This window comes from Phyllopteryx taeniolatus, chromosome 7 (assembly GCF_024500385.1).
Source record: "Phyllopteryx taeniolatus isolate TA_2022b chromosome 7, UOR_Ptae_1.2, whole genome shotgun sequence".
Classification (NCBI taxonomy): domain Eukaryota; kingdom Metazoa; phylum Chordata; class Actinopteri; order Syngnathiformes; family Syngnathidae; genus Phyllopteryx; species Phyllopteryx taeniolatus.
The window spans coordinates 11,717,967-11,732,836 of record NC_084508.1 but is presented as its reverse complement, the minus strand read 5'-3'; the positions used below and the strand labels follow the sequence as shown (position 1 = coordinate 11,732,836).

The 14,870-nt window shown below is 39.4% G+C and overlaps 1 protein-coding gene across 1 annotated transcript; it reads right to left on the bottom strand.

Moving 5' to 3' along the window:
• Nucleotides 1-821: 821 nt before the first annotated feature.
• On the bottom strand, nt 822-14,736 carry tmem59l (transmembrane protein 59-like). Its single transcript, XM_061778880.1, has 8 exons — nt 12,217-14,736; nt 10,664-10,769; nt 9,289-9,383; nt 9,057-9,209; nt 6,334-6,439; nt 4,876-4,996; nt 4,672-4,789; nt 822-3,241 (listed from the first exon to the last, which is right to left on the bottom strand). Exons 1-8 carry the CDS (start codon nt 12,487-12,489, stop codon nt 3,074-3,076), a joined length of 1,140 nt encoding a protein of 379 aa, XP_061634864.1. The 5' UTR covers nt 12,490-14,736; the 3' UTR covers nt 822-3,073.
• Nucleotides 14,737-14,870: the final 134 nt, after the last annotated feature.

The window sequence follows — 14,870 nt, the reverse complement described above, 5'->3', positions numbered from 1 at the left end:
AAGACTACCATTGTAATACTGACTTTTTTCTTTACAAATATGAGTTTGTTGTAAAAAAAAAAAAAAAACTAAATTTCTCTAAAAGCTTTGTTTTGGGGGGAAATAATATGACTATTTGTGATATTATGCATTATTTTGCCAAAAACACAACTCTTCTTAAAAATAAGCTTTTTTGGGGGGGCGGTAGTACTTGTTTCTGGGAAAAAAATACGACTAATCTCATAGTATTATGTATTTTTTAATTACATCTATTGCACATTTCCTTTTTAGTCTAAAAAAAAGAAAAAGAAGAATACCGATTAGCTTTACGATAATGACTTGTCTTGAAAGATAGGACTTTTTTTCCAGAGGAAATGCAACTATTGTTGAAAAATATTTATTTCTGCAAAGATCTGTTGACATCCTCATAATGAGATCCATCCATCCATCCATCCATCCATTTTCTCCCGCTTATCCGAGGTCGGGTTGCGGGGGCAGTAGCTTTAGCAGGAAACTCAACATTTTGAGTTTTCTGAGTTTGTCCTGGAAAAAAAATTGTTTAATATTTGTTCAATATTATGTGTGTTCCCTAAAAACAACAACAACACTATTCCATTCCAGCTTAAACTATTATGGCTCTTGTAGAGCGTTTGGAGAGCAATAATGTATTGTAGCGATATTTGGTATTGCAGGAATTAGTCGTATCGCGTCCTATGACCACCATCACTTGCACCCTTCTGTGAGAATTATGAAATACAAAAAAGCCAAAGAAAAAGCAAATCACACACAAGTCACACATGATGACTGTTTGAAGCCCTCTTCCAAAAATGTACACATACGTCTTTGTTTTTGTCCATGAAAACACTTTATTCATTATGTTGCAATTATTGTTTCATTGAAAATGAGCTGAGCAGTAAAAAGGAAACAACACAACAGTTGTAAATTCACATCATATTTTTTGTTTTTGATATATGCTCACGTTAGATTAAATGGCTTTTGTTGTTGCTGTTGAAAAGTCCTTCTGATGATATCGGCATTCCTTACTATTATCATTATTATTCTTGTTATAATACATGTTCTAATCATGTTTACAGTAAAGAGGAGCACACACAAAAAAAGGTGACAAATCTACAGCGGAGGCGAGCCGGGCCTTCGGGGAGCGTCGGGCGATCAGGATTCAACTATCAAAGCTTGACTCGGCATGCACGCTTTATTTGGGGGATTCCAAGAGCGCTTACAGGACAGCAAAAAGCACAAAGAACGGAAAGTCTCGAGCTCTGTCCGACTGGGCCCCATGACAAAAGATGTCTGTTTGGATGTAGCACACTTGTGTGCTCAGGGGACATACAAAATAGTCGGCTGTTGACTTAGAAAGCACGTGGCACGTACAGTATACGGTACTTCAAACAGCTCATTGTCATCCTAAATACACAAGAATTGCCAAGGGCTATTAGGGCCACACTGACAAGAACAAATAACTATACTATGAGAGGAAAAAAAAGTTGCAAGGTTCTGAGAATAAAGTTGTAATTGGACAAGAATCAAAAGGTGGTTTTTTCGAGATCGAAAGATTGTCATTTTGGCTGAATAATCAGATTTTGTTGGAGAGAGAAAAACATTTTTTGGTTTTTCTCACGAAGAAAGTCATATTGTTTGACTTTTATTTTTATTTTACCATGATGTTTTTTATCGTAATTTTATAAGAACTGATTACATTTATTTAGGTAAAATCCTGAATATTAAGAGGATAAAGTCTGGGGTTTTTTTTATTTTTATTTTAGAAAGAAATCTGACGAAATATGTGTTGTTGTTTTTTTAAAGGGAAAAAGTTGTAAGGTTACACAAATGAAGTTTTTTTTTATTTTTAAAGATAAAACTTAAAATTGTGTGAATAAAGTCAGAAAAAACAAGAAGTCAGATTTTTAACAAAATTAAGCTTTAGCATTCTGGAAAAATTAGGACTTTTTCTATCTTGGGTGAAAAAAGTCTCACTGTTTGGAAAATGAGTCTATTTTCTTTTTTTTTTTTTTTTGAAAACGTAAATTTTTCAAGGTCAAACACCTACTGAAAAAAATATTTTATGAGAAAAAAAACAAAGATACAAGAACTTCGACTTTTTATTAGATAGAATATCTAATATGCGAATTGTCAGATTTTTCTTAAAAAAAAAAAGTCTTTTTTTTGTCGTCTTACTTTTAGAGAAAAGGTTGGATTTGTTTTGTTTTGTTATACAAAAAGTTCAATTAGTAAAAACATGTAAAATTAAAAGGATAAAGTCATCTTTTTTTCTTAATAGTATGCATTTTCTTTCAAGAAAAATATGTCAGTCTTGAAGTAGTAGGAATTTTTCCTGCAAAAATGTTTTAATTTCAAAACAAAAAAATTGCTGAAAAGAAATCAGACTTTTCTCCCCCAAAAACTGAGGGGGAAAACTCCGCTTCCAAAAAAGTTCAATTAATTTATGAAAAAAAAAAAACATACTTTGTGGGAGAACGTTACTTCTTTTTTTTTTCAAGAAAAAGTAAATTTTTTGTATGTGATTTTTCCCCCCCCCCTCGATTTAAAAAAAGCTATTCCTTTACTTAAAAAATTATAATACTGAGCTCCTTCTTGAAAAATACAACTTTATGAGTTTCTCTTAGTATATGTGTTTTATTTTCAGTGCGGCTCTGATAATCCTTGGTAAATAATACTCTATGTCTAGGTTACAATGTACTGTATATTACAAGCAGCTCAATGACTTTGCATGGCATTTCAATCATTCAGAAGAAATACAATACTTCCTGTTCATCTCAACGACACATTACGAGGTCGCGCTCCATGAGTACAAAGGTGAGTTCTGCACCTGGCTTTGTTTCTCTCTACTTGATTGCTCATGACTGTGATTCGGTGTCAAAGTCAACGTGACATCAATTTCGAAATGATATGAAATCAATTTAGAAAAGAGATGCTAGCGCTCAGACAGGGCGTGCAATCAAATTAACATCCACAGGGAGTATTAACGGTGTAAAATGATTTGGAGAGTGACGTGCTCCTTAAAAAAAAAAAACAAAAAAAAAATCAAGTGACTGAGTGAAAGGAATCCCAAAAGTTTCTAGACGCGCGTCTTGTCGAGGTCCACCTTGACCGGCAGAGGCCCGGCCTCCTGGCTGTCCTCGGCCGCCGGCAACTTGACGCTGACGGCCAGCAGCGGGCTCAGGTGGTACGGATTCCCCTTCACCTGATTGTCGTCCAGGAACGCGTTGTCACCGTTGATGCTCAGCTGCGAATAGACGGTGACCGCAGGTAAGTTACTAGAATGCTCAGTAATGTACAGTAATATTACTTGTTTTTTTCATCGCAGATAAAAAATATATGCTTATGGGTGTTGGTATATTGTCTGTCTACATGTTTAGCTGCACTGCTTGTGTTAAAATATTAGTAAAAAGGGTTATAACTACTACACCATCAATGTTAGGCTGTCTTTATCAGGGTTTTTTTGCATTGTGTTAGCATTAGGCTAAAATTTCCAGGGACCCCCAAACGTCTCATAAAAACTAATTAATAAAGTTAACGTCAATTTACAGCAATTAGGACTTAATTCCCGCTCTTAAAAACACACCAAACTGCTTCATCTATCATGATTGTTTCCAGTGCTCCCCTCTGCCTTCGCATGTAATGGACTATTCCATCTTCTTAAGCATCTCACATTGTAATAACAACAAAAGACTCAAGTCTCAACTTTTCTATGACAAATTTGTAATGCTAATGAGTCACTGGGAACTACAGTGGGTTAACTTCCTCAAGGTTTAGTTTTATCCATCCATCCATCCATTTTCTGAGCCGCTTCTTCGCACTCACATTCACCTACGGGCAATTTAGAGTTGTCAATTAACCTAGCATGCATGTTTTTGGGATGTGGGAGGAAACCGGAGTGCCCAGAAAAAACACACGGAGGCACGGGGAGAACACGCAAACTCCACACAGGCGGGGCCGTGGATTGAACCCCGGTCCGCAGAACTTTGAGGCAGACGCTCTAACAAGTCGTCCACCGTGCCGCCTTTAGTTTTATTTTATTTTTTTTATTTATTTATGGCGGTCTTAGCCAAATATGGACAATGCTGGTACAAAACTGGGTCAAACAGAAGTAGCTGTCAGAGTGGCCTTTTCTGGACACTCGTCTGACAAAACCAAGGTATTTTTTTAAATGAAATTGACAGTTTTATACTAAGTCCATGTTAGTGAGTCACTCTATGGAGGTCTACGTAGCCAAAATATGCGACCTTTAGACCACAAACCTTTTATTATTAATATTATGATTACTGTAAGAAAAAAAAATGAAAACAATGCCAACACTCAAACTCAACATCTGTATAAACAAGGATGCAGAAGAAGTAATCACTGTCATATAAATCACCAAGATATAAAATCCCCAGATTTTTATTAAAGTCATAAAACTTTAAATCACTCTCCTGCAAAATGACAAAATGGTGTTAGCCCACTTTTGTTCTCAGTGACTGTAATGTGAGTTGTGTCACTTTTTAACAAAAAAAAAAAAAAAAAAAAAAGTGAATCACTGTTAATGTTAAGACATAAAAGGAATAAGACATTCAAGACCCAACCTTAATGACCAATGGAGACTAAGGTGATTGACATTCATTCCTTCTTTAACTGTGATAGAAATGCATCTGGTTGCACTCAAAGACGTCGTACCTGCGCCTTGATGTGCTGCTCGGGTGCGGTGACCAGGCTGGCGCAGCTGAGCCACAGCATGACCATGATGGACAGGAAGAGGCACGCCGCCAAAATCCATCGGGGAAGACCCGAACGCCTGAACACGAGCGAGATACGAGAGTATTTGAAGATGAAAATCAATGCATCATATACACGCTATACATAATATCCATCTTGGCTCACCTGGACATGCAGCCCAGGAAGTCGTGCTCGGCCGAGGCGGCGGAGTCGTCGGTGCGCTGGACCTGATGTTTGCCTCTGCTTCCCGCTTTGGCTCCCGCTTTCTCGCCACGCCCCCTCACACCTGTTAAAAAAAAATTTAAAAATAAATGATCTCTTTAATAATAAAGTTTTGTTTTTTCTCCAGACTAAAGGTCGTAATTTTTTATGAATAGTCCCATCTTTCTGAGAAAAATGGGGAGGGGAAATAGACAAAAAGTATTGTAATTTTACAACAATAAAGCTGAATTTTTAGTGCCCAAAAAGTTTTAATTTTACCAGAATAAAAATGTTTTTTTCAAGAGAAAAGCTGTACTTTTTTTTTTTTTTTTTTTTTTTTTTTAAGAAATTTGTAGTACTACAAGAATTAAGTTTTTTTCATAGATAAAACTCGTAATACTATGAGAATAAGGCAATTTCTTTCAAGAAAAAGGGTTGTAATTTTATTTTAAGTTGTTATCAGTACTTTCTGGGATAAAACGTACGAGAACAAAGTAGATTTTTTTTGTACATTAAATTTGTAATATTACAGGAATACAGTACATTTTAAGATAACATTACAAAAATGAAATCTGATTTATTTCAAAACAAAATTTATAATATAACATGAACAGCATTGATTTTTTTTTTATAGATACTAGTGATATTTACAAGTATAAAGTTTTTTTTTTTTTTTTTTTTTTATAAAGGTGTAAAGGTAGAAAAACAAAGTTGTTTTTTTTTTTTAATAATAAAATACAAAAAAATAAAAAACACCCCGCCTCTGGCCCGAAGATAGCTGGGATGGGCCCGCGACCTTTGTGAGGATAAACCAGTACGGAAAATGGATGGATGGATAAAACGAAACCGGAAATGCAAGTAGACAAATGACGTTAAGGTTGGCTTGGGAGGAAATTACAGATCGCCGCAGTGAAGTGGGCACTTGGAGACCAGCCCCACCCTCGATCGACCGACTTTCTGCCACCAAATCGTCACTCCGCCAGGCGCATGTCAAAGGACACAGCCTCGCTGCGTCCGAACGCCCAGCATAGCGTAGACTGGTCGTGCAAATTCGCTAACGTGTGTAGCGAACCTTGTGCTTGCATGAAAATCAGGAAAATAGGGCTTGTAATGTTTTGAAACCATCATGTAATTTTTTTTCAAACAACTCAATACTATAAAAATAAAATCGGAATTTTTTTTTCAGAAAAAAAAAAAAAAACTTTACAAAACGAACTTATTATGTATGACTTGTTTTTCTAGAAAAACATATGGCTTCTCAAAGGAATAAATGATTTTTAAGATTTGTGTTTTTACATTTTACAAAAAAAAAAAAAAAAGAAAAAGTAAAATTTTATCAAGAAGAAAAGTCACAGTTTTTTTTCAAGGGGTGTGTCTGGAAAAAAACTGAAGTTTGACAGCAGTGTGTTTGTGCGCGCTCACCATGAGGCTTCTGCGTGTGCGAGTGCACCTGCGGCCAGGGGCTGTCGGCCATGTTGGAGCGAGGAGCCTGCAGCTCGGGGAGAGAGAACTCCAGCTCAGGTTGGCTCTGAGGAAGAGGACGACGAAGATGAGACTCGGACAGTCATTAGCATGCATGAAGGTGACGTCCAAGCACTGAAGATGAAGAACGAAGAGGAAACAAAACTTGGTGGATATACAGTGGATAGAAAAAGTCTGCACACCCCTGTTCAAATGCCCAAGCTTTTGTGGAAAAAAAAGGAGACCGTTATAAATCAGTTATATATTTTTTCCACCATTAATGTGACCTATAACCTCTACAAATCAATTGAAAAAAATGATATATATTTTCAAGAGATGAGGTAAAAATAAATCCTTAAAATAATGTGGTTGCACAACTGTGCACACCCTTTAATAATTGGAGCTGTTGTTGTGTTTAGAATTAACCAATCAAATTCAAACTTGTGAAATGGGAGTCAGCACACACCTGCCACCATTTTAAGTCTCTCTGATTAATCCAAAATAGTTTCAAGCTCAGATGTTCAAGTAGGCTTTTCCTGACATTTTTGTGCTTACTTTGCTTTAGTTACTTAGTTACAGTTAGTTACAATTATCTAGTTACAGTTAGGTTACAGTTATTCGGTTACAGTTAACTTAGTTATTGTTGATAAATTGGGCGGGGTGAAGATCCAGAGCCACTTTCAATGGCAAGACTACAATGTCTGAAACACTCATATGGAGACTCCGCCCCTGGTCGTCAGGGTAACGAATGCCAGACTTGCCACTGGCCCAGCAGTATATAGGGCACGATAAGGGCTAGCTAACTAGCTAATTTCAGCAAGACAAGAAATAGGGTGCATTTTAGTGAAAGTATGTGTGTTAAAACACACGGGGACTGTTTTAAATTGTAAAAAATAAATAAATAAATAAAATAAAAACATAATACGTCTCCTTTAATAGCATTTCAACTGCATTCAATGTCATATGAAGTTTTTTGTTTTTTTTCCTAGCCATCACATAACATCAGTGCTGCACTACTGGGCGCTCTATTGTGTGATCCGCGTCTGCGCTTTCCCCTGGAGACCTCATTAAAAGAGGATTTTTTTCTTGCCTCGCCGCTGCGCTCGCCTTACAGCGGCCACAGTCAGCGGTGGCAACGCTGTTGATGCCCTCAGCAACGCACGCGCACACACACACAAACACACTTTTTGTAGAGCGCATACTCTCGCCACCCACAACTTTTGTTTCAGAGGTCTTTCTTGTGCAGCTAAATATATTAGAAACAGCTCTCAGTATGATGTAGTGCACTTGTACACCACCAAGGGGAATTACACATTTTTAAAACAACCACATAGCTTAGGAAAGCCCGCTCAGCGTAATGCTAACAAACAATGAAAATTGCCATAGATGGGCTAACATATCGCATCGGTATTGTAACCCTTCAGGCAATCGATATTTGAACACAAACGTCAGCATGACAGACAACATACCAATACTCACAGGCATACATTCTTTATCCTCTGTGAAAAACGACTAACGTTACTGCAGCTTACTCAGACGTTGTGACCGTCTCCTCAGTCCCTATACCCTGCAAATAATGCAAGTTCACTGTAATTTCTACAGAGGTGTCTATTCACTTGCTTTTTTAATTGAATGATTGATCTGTAAAGAGACTTAATGGACACCCTTAAAACTAAAAAGACAATTCTTTTTTTTCAGTGCAACTCGCTGTCACAACACCACCACAGGCAGTTACCACACAACAACATTTACAACTTAAGTCAGCACACAGTCAGTCTTCTCACAGCCCGTCGGAGCCTGACGTCCTGTTTCTGCTTCAGCCAGCATGTCAGCACCGCAAAAAAAGCAAACATCCATCACGGTCTACAAATGAATAAAAAGAATACAATTTAAAAAAACATTTGCGGCGTCTGCGTCTCTATATGAGGTAACGTCGAACTTCTCCTAGTGCACAGTGCGCTTCAATATATCATCAAGTGTGCATAAACAATGTCAATTCCCTTTCTCAGTCCTTTAATTACGGAGCCCAAATTGCATTCTGCAGTTCTCTTGAGTTTGGACACTGTAGTTGGCAGGCGAGACGGATCCCGTTGTATTATTGTTGCTTCTCGTTGTTTTACTGCAGCTTTTCGACACACAACACTGGCTTGCAGGAACTTTATATTTGCTAGATTAATTATAGTAAATGCTTGTTGTTCTTCCACATATACCGGTAGATCTACTGATAGAAAAATAAGGGATTTCATGGCAGAAGAGTGCATGAGGTTTTTGAAACAGGAATACAGTAGCGAGAGGAAGTGGCGTGTCTTAAAATAACTTTAAGGAGCTGTGATTTTGTCGGAGAAAACGCGCTGTCCTTCCACGTGTCTTTGCTCGCTGAACCTTCACAAATGCGTTGAATCCAAAATGAGCGGTTTTGGCCCAGATGCTTGATAATGTACGGTGGAGCCCCACCGATTTGTGTTTTACATTCACATTCACACAAAGAGAGGAACCTTGATTTGATTCGGTCCACTGATTGGTTGGTCGGAGCAAATTGTTTGACTAGTAAAACATATCTGTAGTAATCTACACACATTAATACGAATTTTTGCCATTCGAATCCGGGCTCAATCCCAATTGCGGGAGAATAGCGAGGGTTCACCGAGTAGCTTAATTGAACGGGACGAAAAACCAAAAGCTACCTGAAAAACGACAACCTTGCCATCGTCGGCCTGCAGGTAGAAGGTCCAGGTGGAGGAGATGAAGCTCTGGGCAGAGCTGACGATGTCGTTGCACCAACTGGACACGGCCTCCATGATGGAAGGCACCTTGGGGCGGAGGGTCATGGCCTTGAGCTGCTGGGAAAATCTCTGTCATTGCGTGTGCGTGATTGTGATTGCGTGATTGTGTGTCTACGTGTGAAGAGTCTCTCACCTTCCTCCTCTTGATTTCGGGTTCCGAGGGCTGGCTGGCGCAGCCGGTGCTGCACGCCTCCTGCTCCACAAGTTTGACATAAGCCTCCTGGCAAGCTGCGGGCATCCACAAGAGGAATAAGCAGAGACGGGAAAGGGAGGGACACTTCATTAGGTACACAATCTAACGTGTTTATCGATTAAAGCAAATTTATCAGTAAACATGTTTTTTTTCCTGATTCCCCCCCCCCCACTTAGTCATTACCTTTAGCAACTTTTCGAGAGACTCTTTTTTTTAAAAAAGCAACAAGAAAGTTTGATTTCCACTAAGAAAGAGAGGAATCCTTTTTTACATTATGCCGGTGTGCACCGTATAGCAATAATTTCCTGTTCGTAAAGCCAAGGTGCACTAACAGAACTTAAGGTAAGCAAATTAAGGTAGATACTCCGAGGTAACCGTAAGAGACACAGGCATCTTCCAACACTGCAAAATTCAAAGGAACTGCTTCTGTAAACTCGTGGTGTCGTACATACGGCCTGTGGGCCAGAGCCGACCCATCGGGGGGTCCGATCCGGCCCTCGGCCATTGTTCTGCTCGTCAGGCAGGGTTTAGTTAATTGATACATTTTGAAACTCAACACCGTGGAACAGGAAGTTTCTGTGACTCGCGTGACGGGACATAAGCAAAGCTGAGAGAGAGAGAGAGAAAAGATTGACGCGGCGGTCCAATCCATATGTAGAAATAGACTCCTAACTCCTGCAGAAGCAATGCCTATCTATATGTCATGTAACGAGTTTGTGAAGTTAATCGGGATATGGGTTTATTAAAAACAGTTGGGTTACGTCGGACAAACAAATCATGCGAGTGACTCACTGTGGCGACCCATGACAAGGAAAAGATGAAAGTCACTTCTTTCCTTAGACGTGGGCTACGATCTAATTTGATGCGTGCTAATAGTTGGAGATGGCTTGCTAATTGCTTGTGCAGACCAGTGCGCAGATCAGATAACTAGCAACCCTTTATTGCTCAGTGACTGTTTTTTGTTGCAACTGTAAATGAAAAGACTGATTCATAATATTGTTGAAATTGCACTTATTTTTGTTATTTCAGATTGCTCACGATTTGAAGAGTTGCAACAAGATTCTAATCAATAAATGTGAATATTTTCCCAAATGTAGATGTAATTATTTACACCAAAAAAATGGGCAAATTTTGATTTGTCGTTATTTGTAGCTTATTAGGCCACAGATATACCGGTCTGGCCCACTAGAGATCAAATTTGCGGTGAATGTGGCCCGCCAACTAAAATTAGTTTGACACACCTGCTTAAACTAAAAGGCAACAAAAGTGACAAGACCTTCGAGTCAAACCGAGAGCCACAGATGGAGCCGCTCACCTCCCTGACACTCGTCCTTGCTGGTGTTGAAGCCAGCGTTGCCGTTGACAAACTGGCAGATGGAGTAGAGACGACAGCCGCGGTGGCAGGCGTTCATTACGGACTCCTACAAAAAGACCACATGTTGTCACGTACTGTGTATAATGTACATGAGTGCATTTAAGATTTTCAGTCTATATACAGTACAGAACCTGCACAGGTGCTAAAATGCTAAACCCTACTCAAGAAAAAACGCGAAGGCAGCTCGCTAAGGATTGTACGTTGTCCGCTGTAGTCATGTACTATTTCTCATGAGAATGGATCAAACGCCAGCATTAATGTTCAAACTGATCAACTTAATTATTGTTGATGAAAATATTCACTCATTTTGATTTTGATGCCTGCAACACATTCCCAAAAAGCTGAGACAGGAGCACGTTTGCCAGTGTGTTACGTCACATTTCCTTTTAACAACACTCAATAAGCGTTTGGGAACTGAGGACAGTAATTGGCAAAGATTTGGAGGTGGAATTCTTTCCCATTCTTGCTCGATGTACAACTTCAGTTGCCGTCCATGGTCGTATTTTGCAATTCATAATGCGCCAGACATTTTCCATTTTCTGGATTGCTGCCAGGTCAGTCTAGTACCTGCACTCTTTTACCTGAATTCATAAAATGAAGTACCAAACGGTACTCGAACCCTAATCAAGTATAAGTGCGTTTCCATTCATCTCAATGGGGAAATATGATTTGAGATGCATGTTTTGAGATAAGCGCATAGTCAGGGAACGGATTAAACTCGGATGTCAAGGCACCACTGTATTTTGAATGCGAACTGATCAAATGGTAACATACCAAGAGTTCTAACATCTTAACAGTTGGTTTTCTAACGAGACAAAAAACCCTAAAGCAGATTATTATTCACTGTACACCAGTACTGTTTGTAATGAGAATTCATAAAACGCTAACATGCTAAGCGGTTTTCATAATAAAGTTGTAGTCTACTTCGGATCTGCAGCAAAATGCCAACATGTGCTCCGATGTAACGTTGAATCGGAGGAGAAACAGCACCCTCTGGTGGCCAAAACGAGCGAGACACGCCATGCAGTTCTCAACAACAGCCTTGTCATCATCCCCGCTGCATTTCCGCGTTTCCAGAAAACCCCAAACATCATCAGGGTGTTTATCGGTTTCAATTATTCAATTATTAATATCCTGCAAATGTGCTGGGCACGGTGTGTTCCGCTCGGGCTCGCGGGCCCATTGTTCCCGCTGCAGGATGCGATCAAGGGCCACACCTGAGGGTTGGTGAGAAAAAAAAAACCAAAAAAACGTGATCGAGCGCTGCAAAACCTTTTGTGCTCTGCGCTTCGAACGGCCTCTCGGACACGCTTCTACCCGCAATGCTCGGCTCTTTTTTCGGCCTGAGCAAAGTGAGCAGGATGCCCCCCCCCAAAAAAATAAAATAAAATTAAATTAAAAAACGCTCCAAATCGAGCATTCCCTAAGATGCGCACACCCCTCACATTGCATCTGTCTAATTGCACAATCAGTCACGCATTCTAATACCTTACTTTAGCAGGGCCTTTGTTTTTGACGGCGAGCTGGCATTGCTTCTTGCAGTAGCCGATGTCCCCCAGCTGGTTGTCGAAGGCCTCCGGGGAGGACGCGGCGGCCGCGAGCGCCGCCAGGAGCACCGCGAGCAAGCCCGAGCAGGAGCGCATGTTGGTGGCCGGTGCGGAGGGTCTTGTGGACTGCGGAGGCGAGAGGGTCACAGGCGCTGGGGGTGGTAGCGGCTCAAGGAGGAAGAGGAGGAGGAAGATGCTGCTGGATGCTCGTGACGTCATGCATCATCACCATGCAGCACTGCAACAATGTGGCTTCCAAAAAAATTAAATGTTTGCATTGACAGTAAAACATTAACATTTGAGATCATTTCAGAACATGAGGTGGGGAGTGGGGGGGGGAAACTGCTTTTGAAAATAATGTTTTCTGTCATTTCAATGCTTACTATAGTTCCGCTAAATTCTTATTTAGAATTAACAGACTCAGGTTACAAAACGTGTCAATAATTTAATAGGTATATTTGACACTAAAATCCAGTGTCAACCATTGATGGCAATCAAATGTACAGTACATGTTTGTCTTTTTAACACCAAAATTGTGGGGAACTGCTTGAAAAGGCACATTTTCACACTATGTACTAATATGAGCAGTATTTGAACATTATCTTAATACATGTTTTTATGAGTTTAATATTTCTGTCAAAAAACCAAACAATTCCCACATACCTCAAAAGTTGTGGAATTATTGGAAATACAACGAAAATATATTATGACATACTATTTACTATATATATATATATTTACTTTATATTTTACATATTTTTATGACTAATACAATAATAAAACATTTATTTATACGTTTCTGGATAAATACTAGCCCCACTATATCAACAAGCTTATTGCAATTGTAGTGAGATACAGCTTGATAAGAATGTTCATGAAAAAGGATTATTTAAAAAAAAAAAAAAGATTTTCTAACCAGTTCAACAGTTTTAGTTAAGATTATTTTTTAAATGTCACATTATATTTTATGTCTAACAAAATCTGAACAGGAACCTGCTAGAAAGAAAATACATTTGAATATTTTATGATAGCTATGAAGCAGCATGTTAGGTTCATTGAGGACTCCAAACGCTCAATAGGTGTGAATGTGAGCATGAACGCAATTGCGCTTTGTAATTGGCTGGTGACCTGTCGCCCAAAGTCAGCTGGAATAGGGTCCAGCTCACCTGGCACCCTGAGGAAAAAAGTTTGAGAAAATTGTTTACATGCTGTTTTGAGTATATAATAGTACATCAGACAGAGGTGTTACAGCAAAATGGCAGTGATCCACAGCGTGAGCCCTTCAGGGCCTGGAGGCAAGCTGGCGGTGCATCACGCAGCAGATGTCCTGGTCCCTTCTGTCTATGTGGGCACATGATGACGCACTTGATGAATATGCCTACTTGTATGTCTGCCTTTTCCTTTTGATGACATGATATTCATATATAGTGCACTTTGTATTCTGTTCAACAGCTTCCCGTCTTTCAGCATCTTTGCCTTGGCTTCGGAACACAAAGATAATCCTTGACTGGTCAGAGCTGGAAATGGTAAAACATCATTTTTAATGGTTGCTGGGTTTTTTTGATGATATTTCGAAAGCTGTCACAATATCTTAACTTTTTCCAAATAGTTGGAAAAAAAAAGTCCTGCAGTGACATGAATCTCTTCACAGACAAACAAGAGGGGCTAGACCTGGAAATTAGGGGGCGGGGGGGTTATTCACCCAGGGGTGGAGGTTGAGTTAATTTCAACAGCTAGGGGATGTCACAATTTTTTGGGGCTGTTTTCCTGTAATTTCGCCCCTCTCCTCAAGGAGTTGGATAGGTGGTGATGAGCAAAATGAAGCTGTGGCACTGGGGAATTCTAACTCAACTGACTCGGACAAGACCTGAGGAACACTTCTTCAGAAGTTTCTACTTGTGGCATTTCATTTCGTTAAATGGGCTCATGGTGTTTAGCACTCTCTCTATCCATTGTAGCCTGGTCCTGTTGAGGTTTCCTGCTTTACCCAAAAATGGCTTTTCTGAGTTTGTGCTTGCCCAGAGGGGGTCCTCTTGAGTAGGAGATGTTTTGAGTATGAAATGTGGGCCTAATAAGCCCTTCGAGACATTGTGATTAAGGGGTATATAACCAAAGGTGACTTCAAATTTCTAAAGCAAACTTTCAGGTCTGAGTGCCAGGAAACTTTCCAGGCAAACCAGGGGCATCGGAACTGGACCTGGAAAAGGCACCCCCCCCAAAAAATAAATAAATTAATTAATTAATTTAAAAAGCATGTATTTTCCCAGCACTTGAATTTTGTCCATTGTGACAAATTATAAATTGATTAAACACCAACTTTTAACACCAGGATTACAGGGAAACCTTTCGAAAAACTAGGGGCAGCAACCAGGCCCAAAAATGACAATCAATCAATCAATAAATAAATCCTAAGGGTCGATTTTTGTGACTTTCAAGTAAAATGTGAAATTTTTCAAGTTGCAAAGAACACTAACAAGGGTCGCCGGGAAACTTTCCACATACAAAGCAGGTGCACAGACCAGCTCATTTGTGCATTTTTCTGATATTTTTAACTTTGCCGGTTTTTAGGTGGGTTTAAAAAACAAAAAAAAAGGACAGTG

Coding starts and splice junctions, on each gene's coding strand:
- tmem59l (XM_061778880.1), bottom strand. CDS start 12,489: ATGACGTCACGAGCATCCAGCAGCATCTTCCTCCTCCTCTTCCTCCTT. Junction 9,210..9,288: donor CCGAAATCAAGAGGAGGAAG/GTGAGAGACTCT, acceptor TTTTCCCAGCAG/CTCAAGGCCATGACCCTCCG. Junction 4,997..6,333: donor GCACACGCAGAAGCCTCATG/GTGAGCGCGCAC, acceptor TTTTTTTAACAG/GTGTGAGGGGGCGTGGCGAG.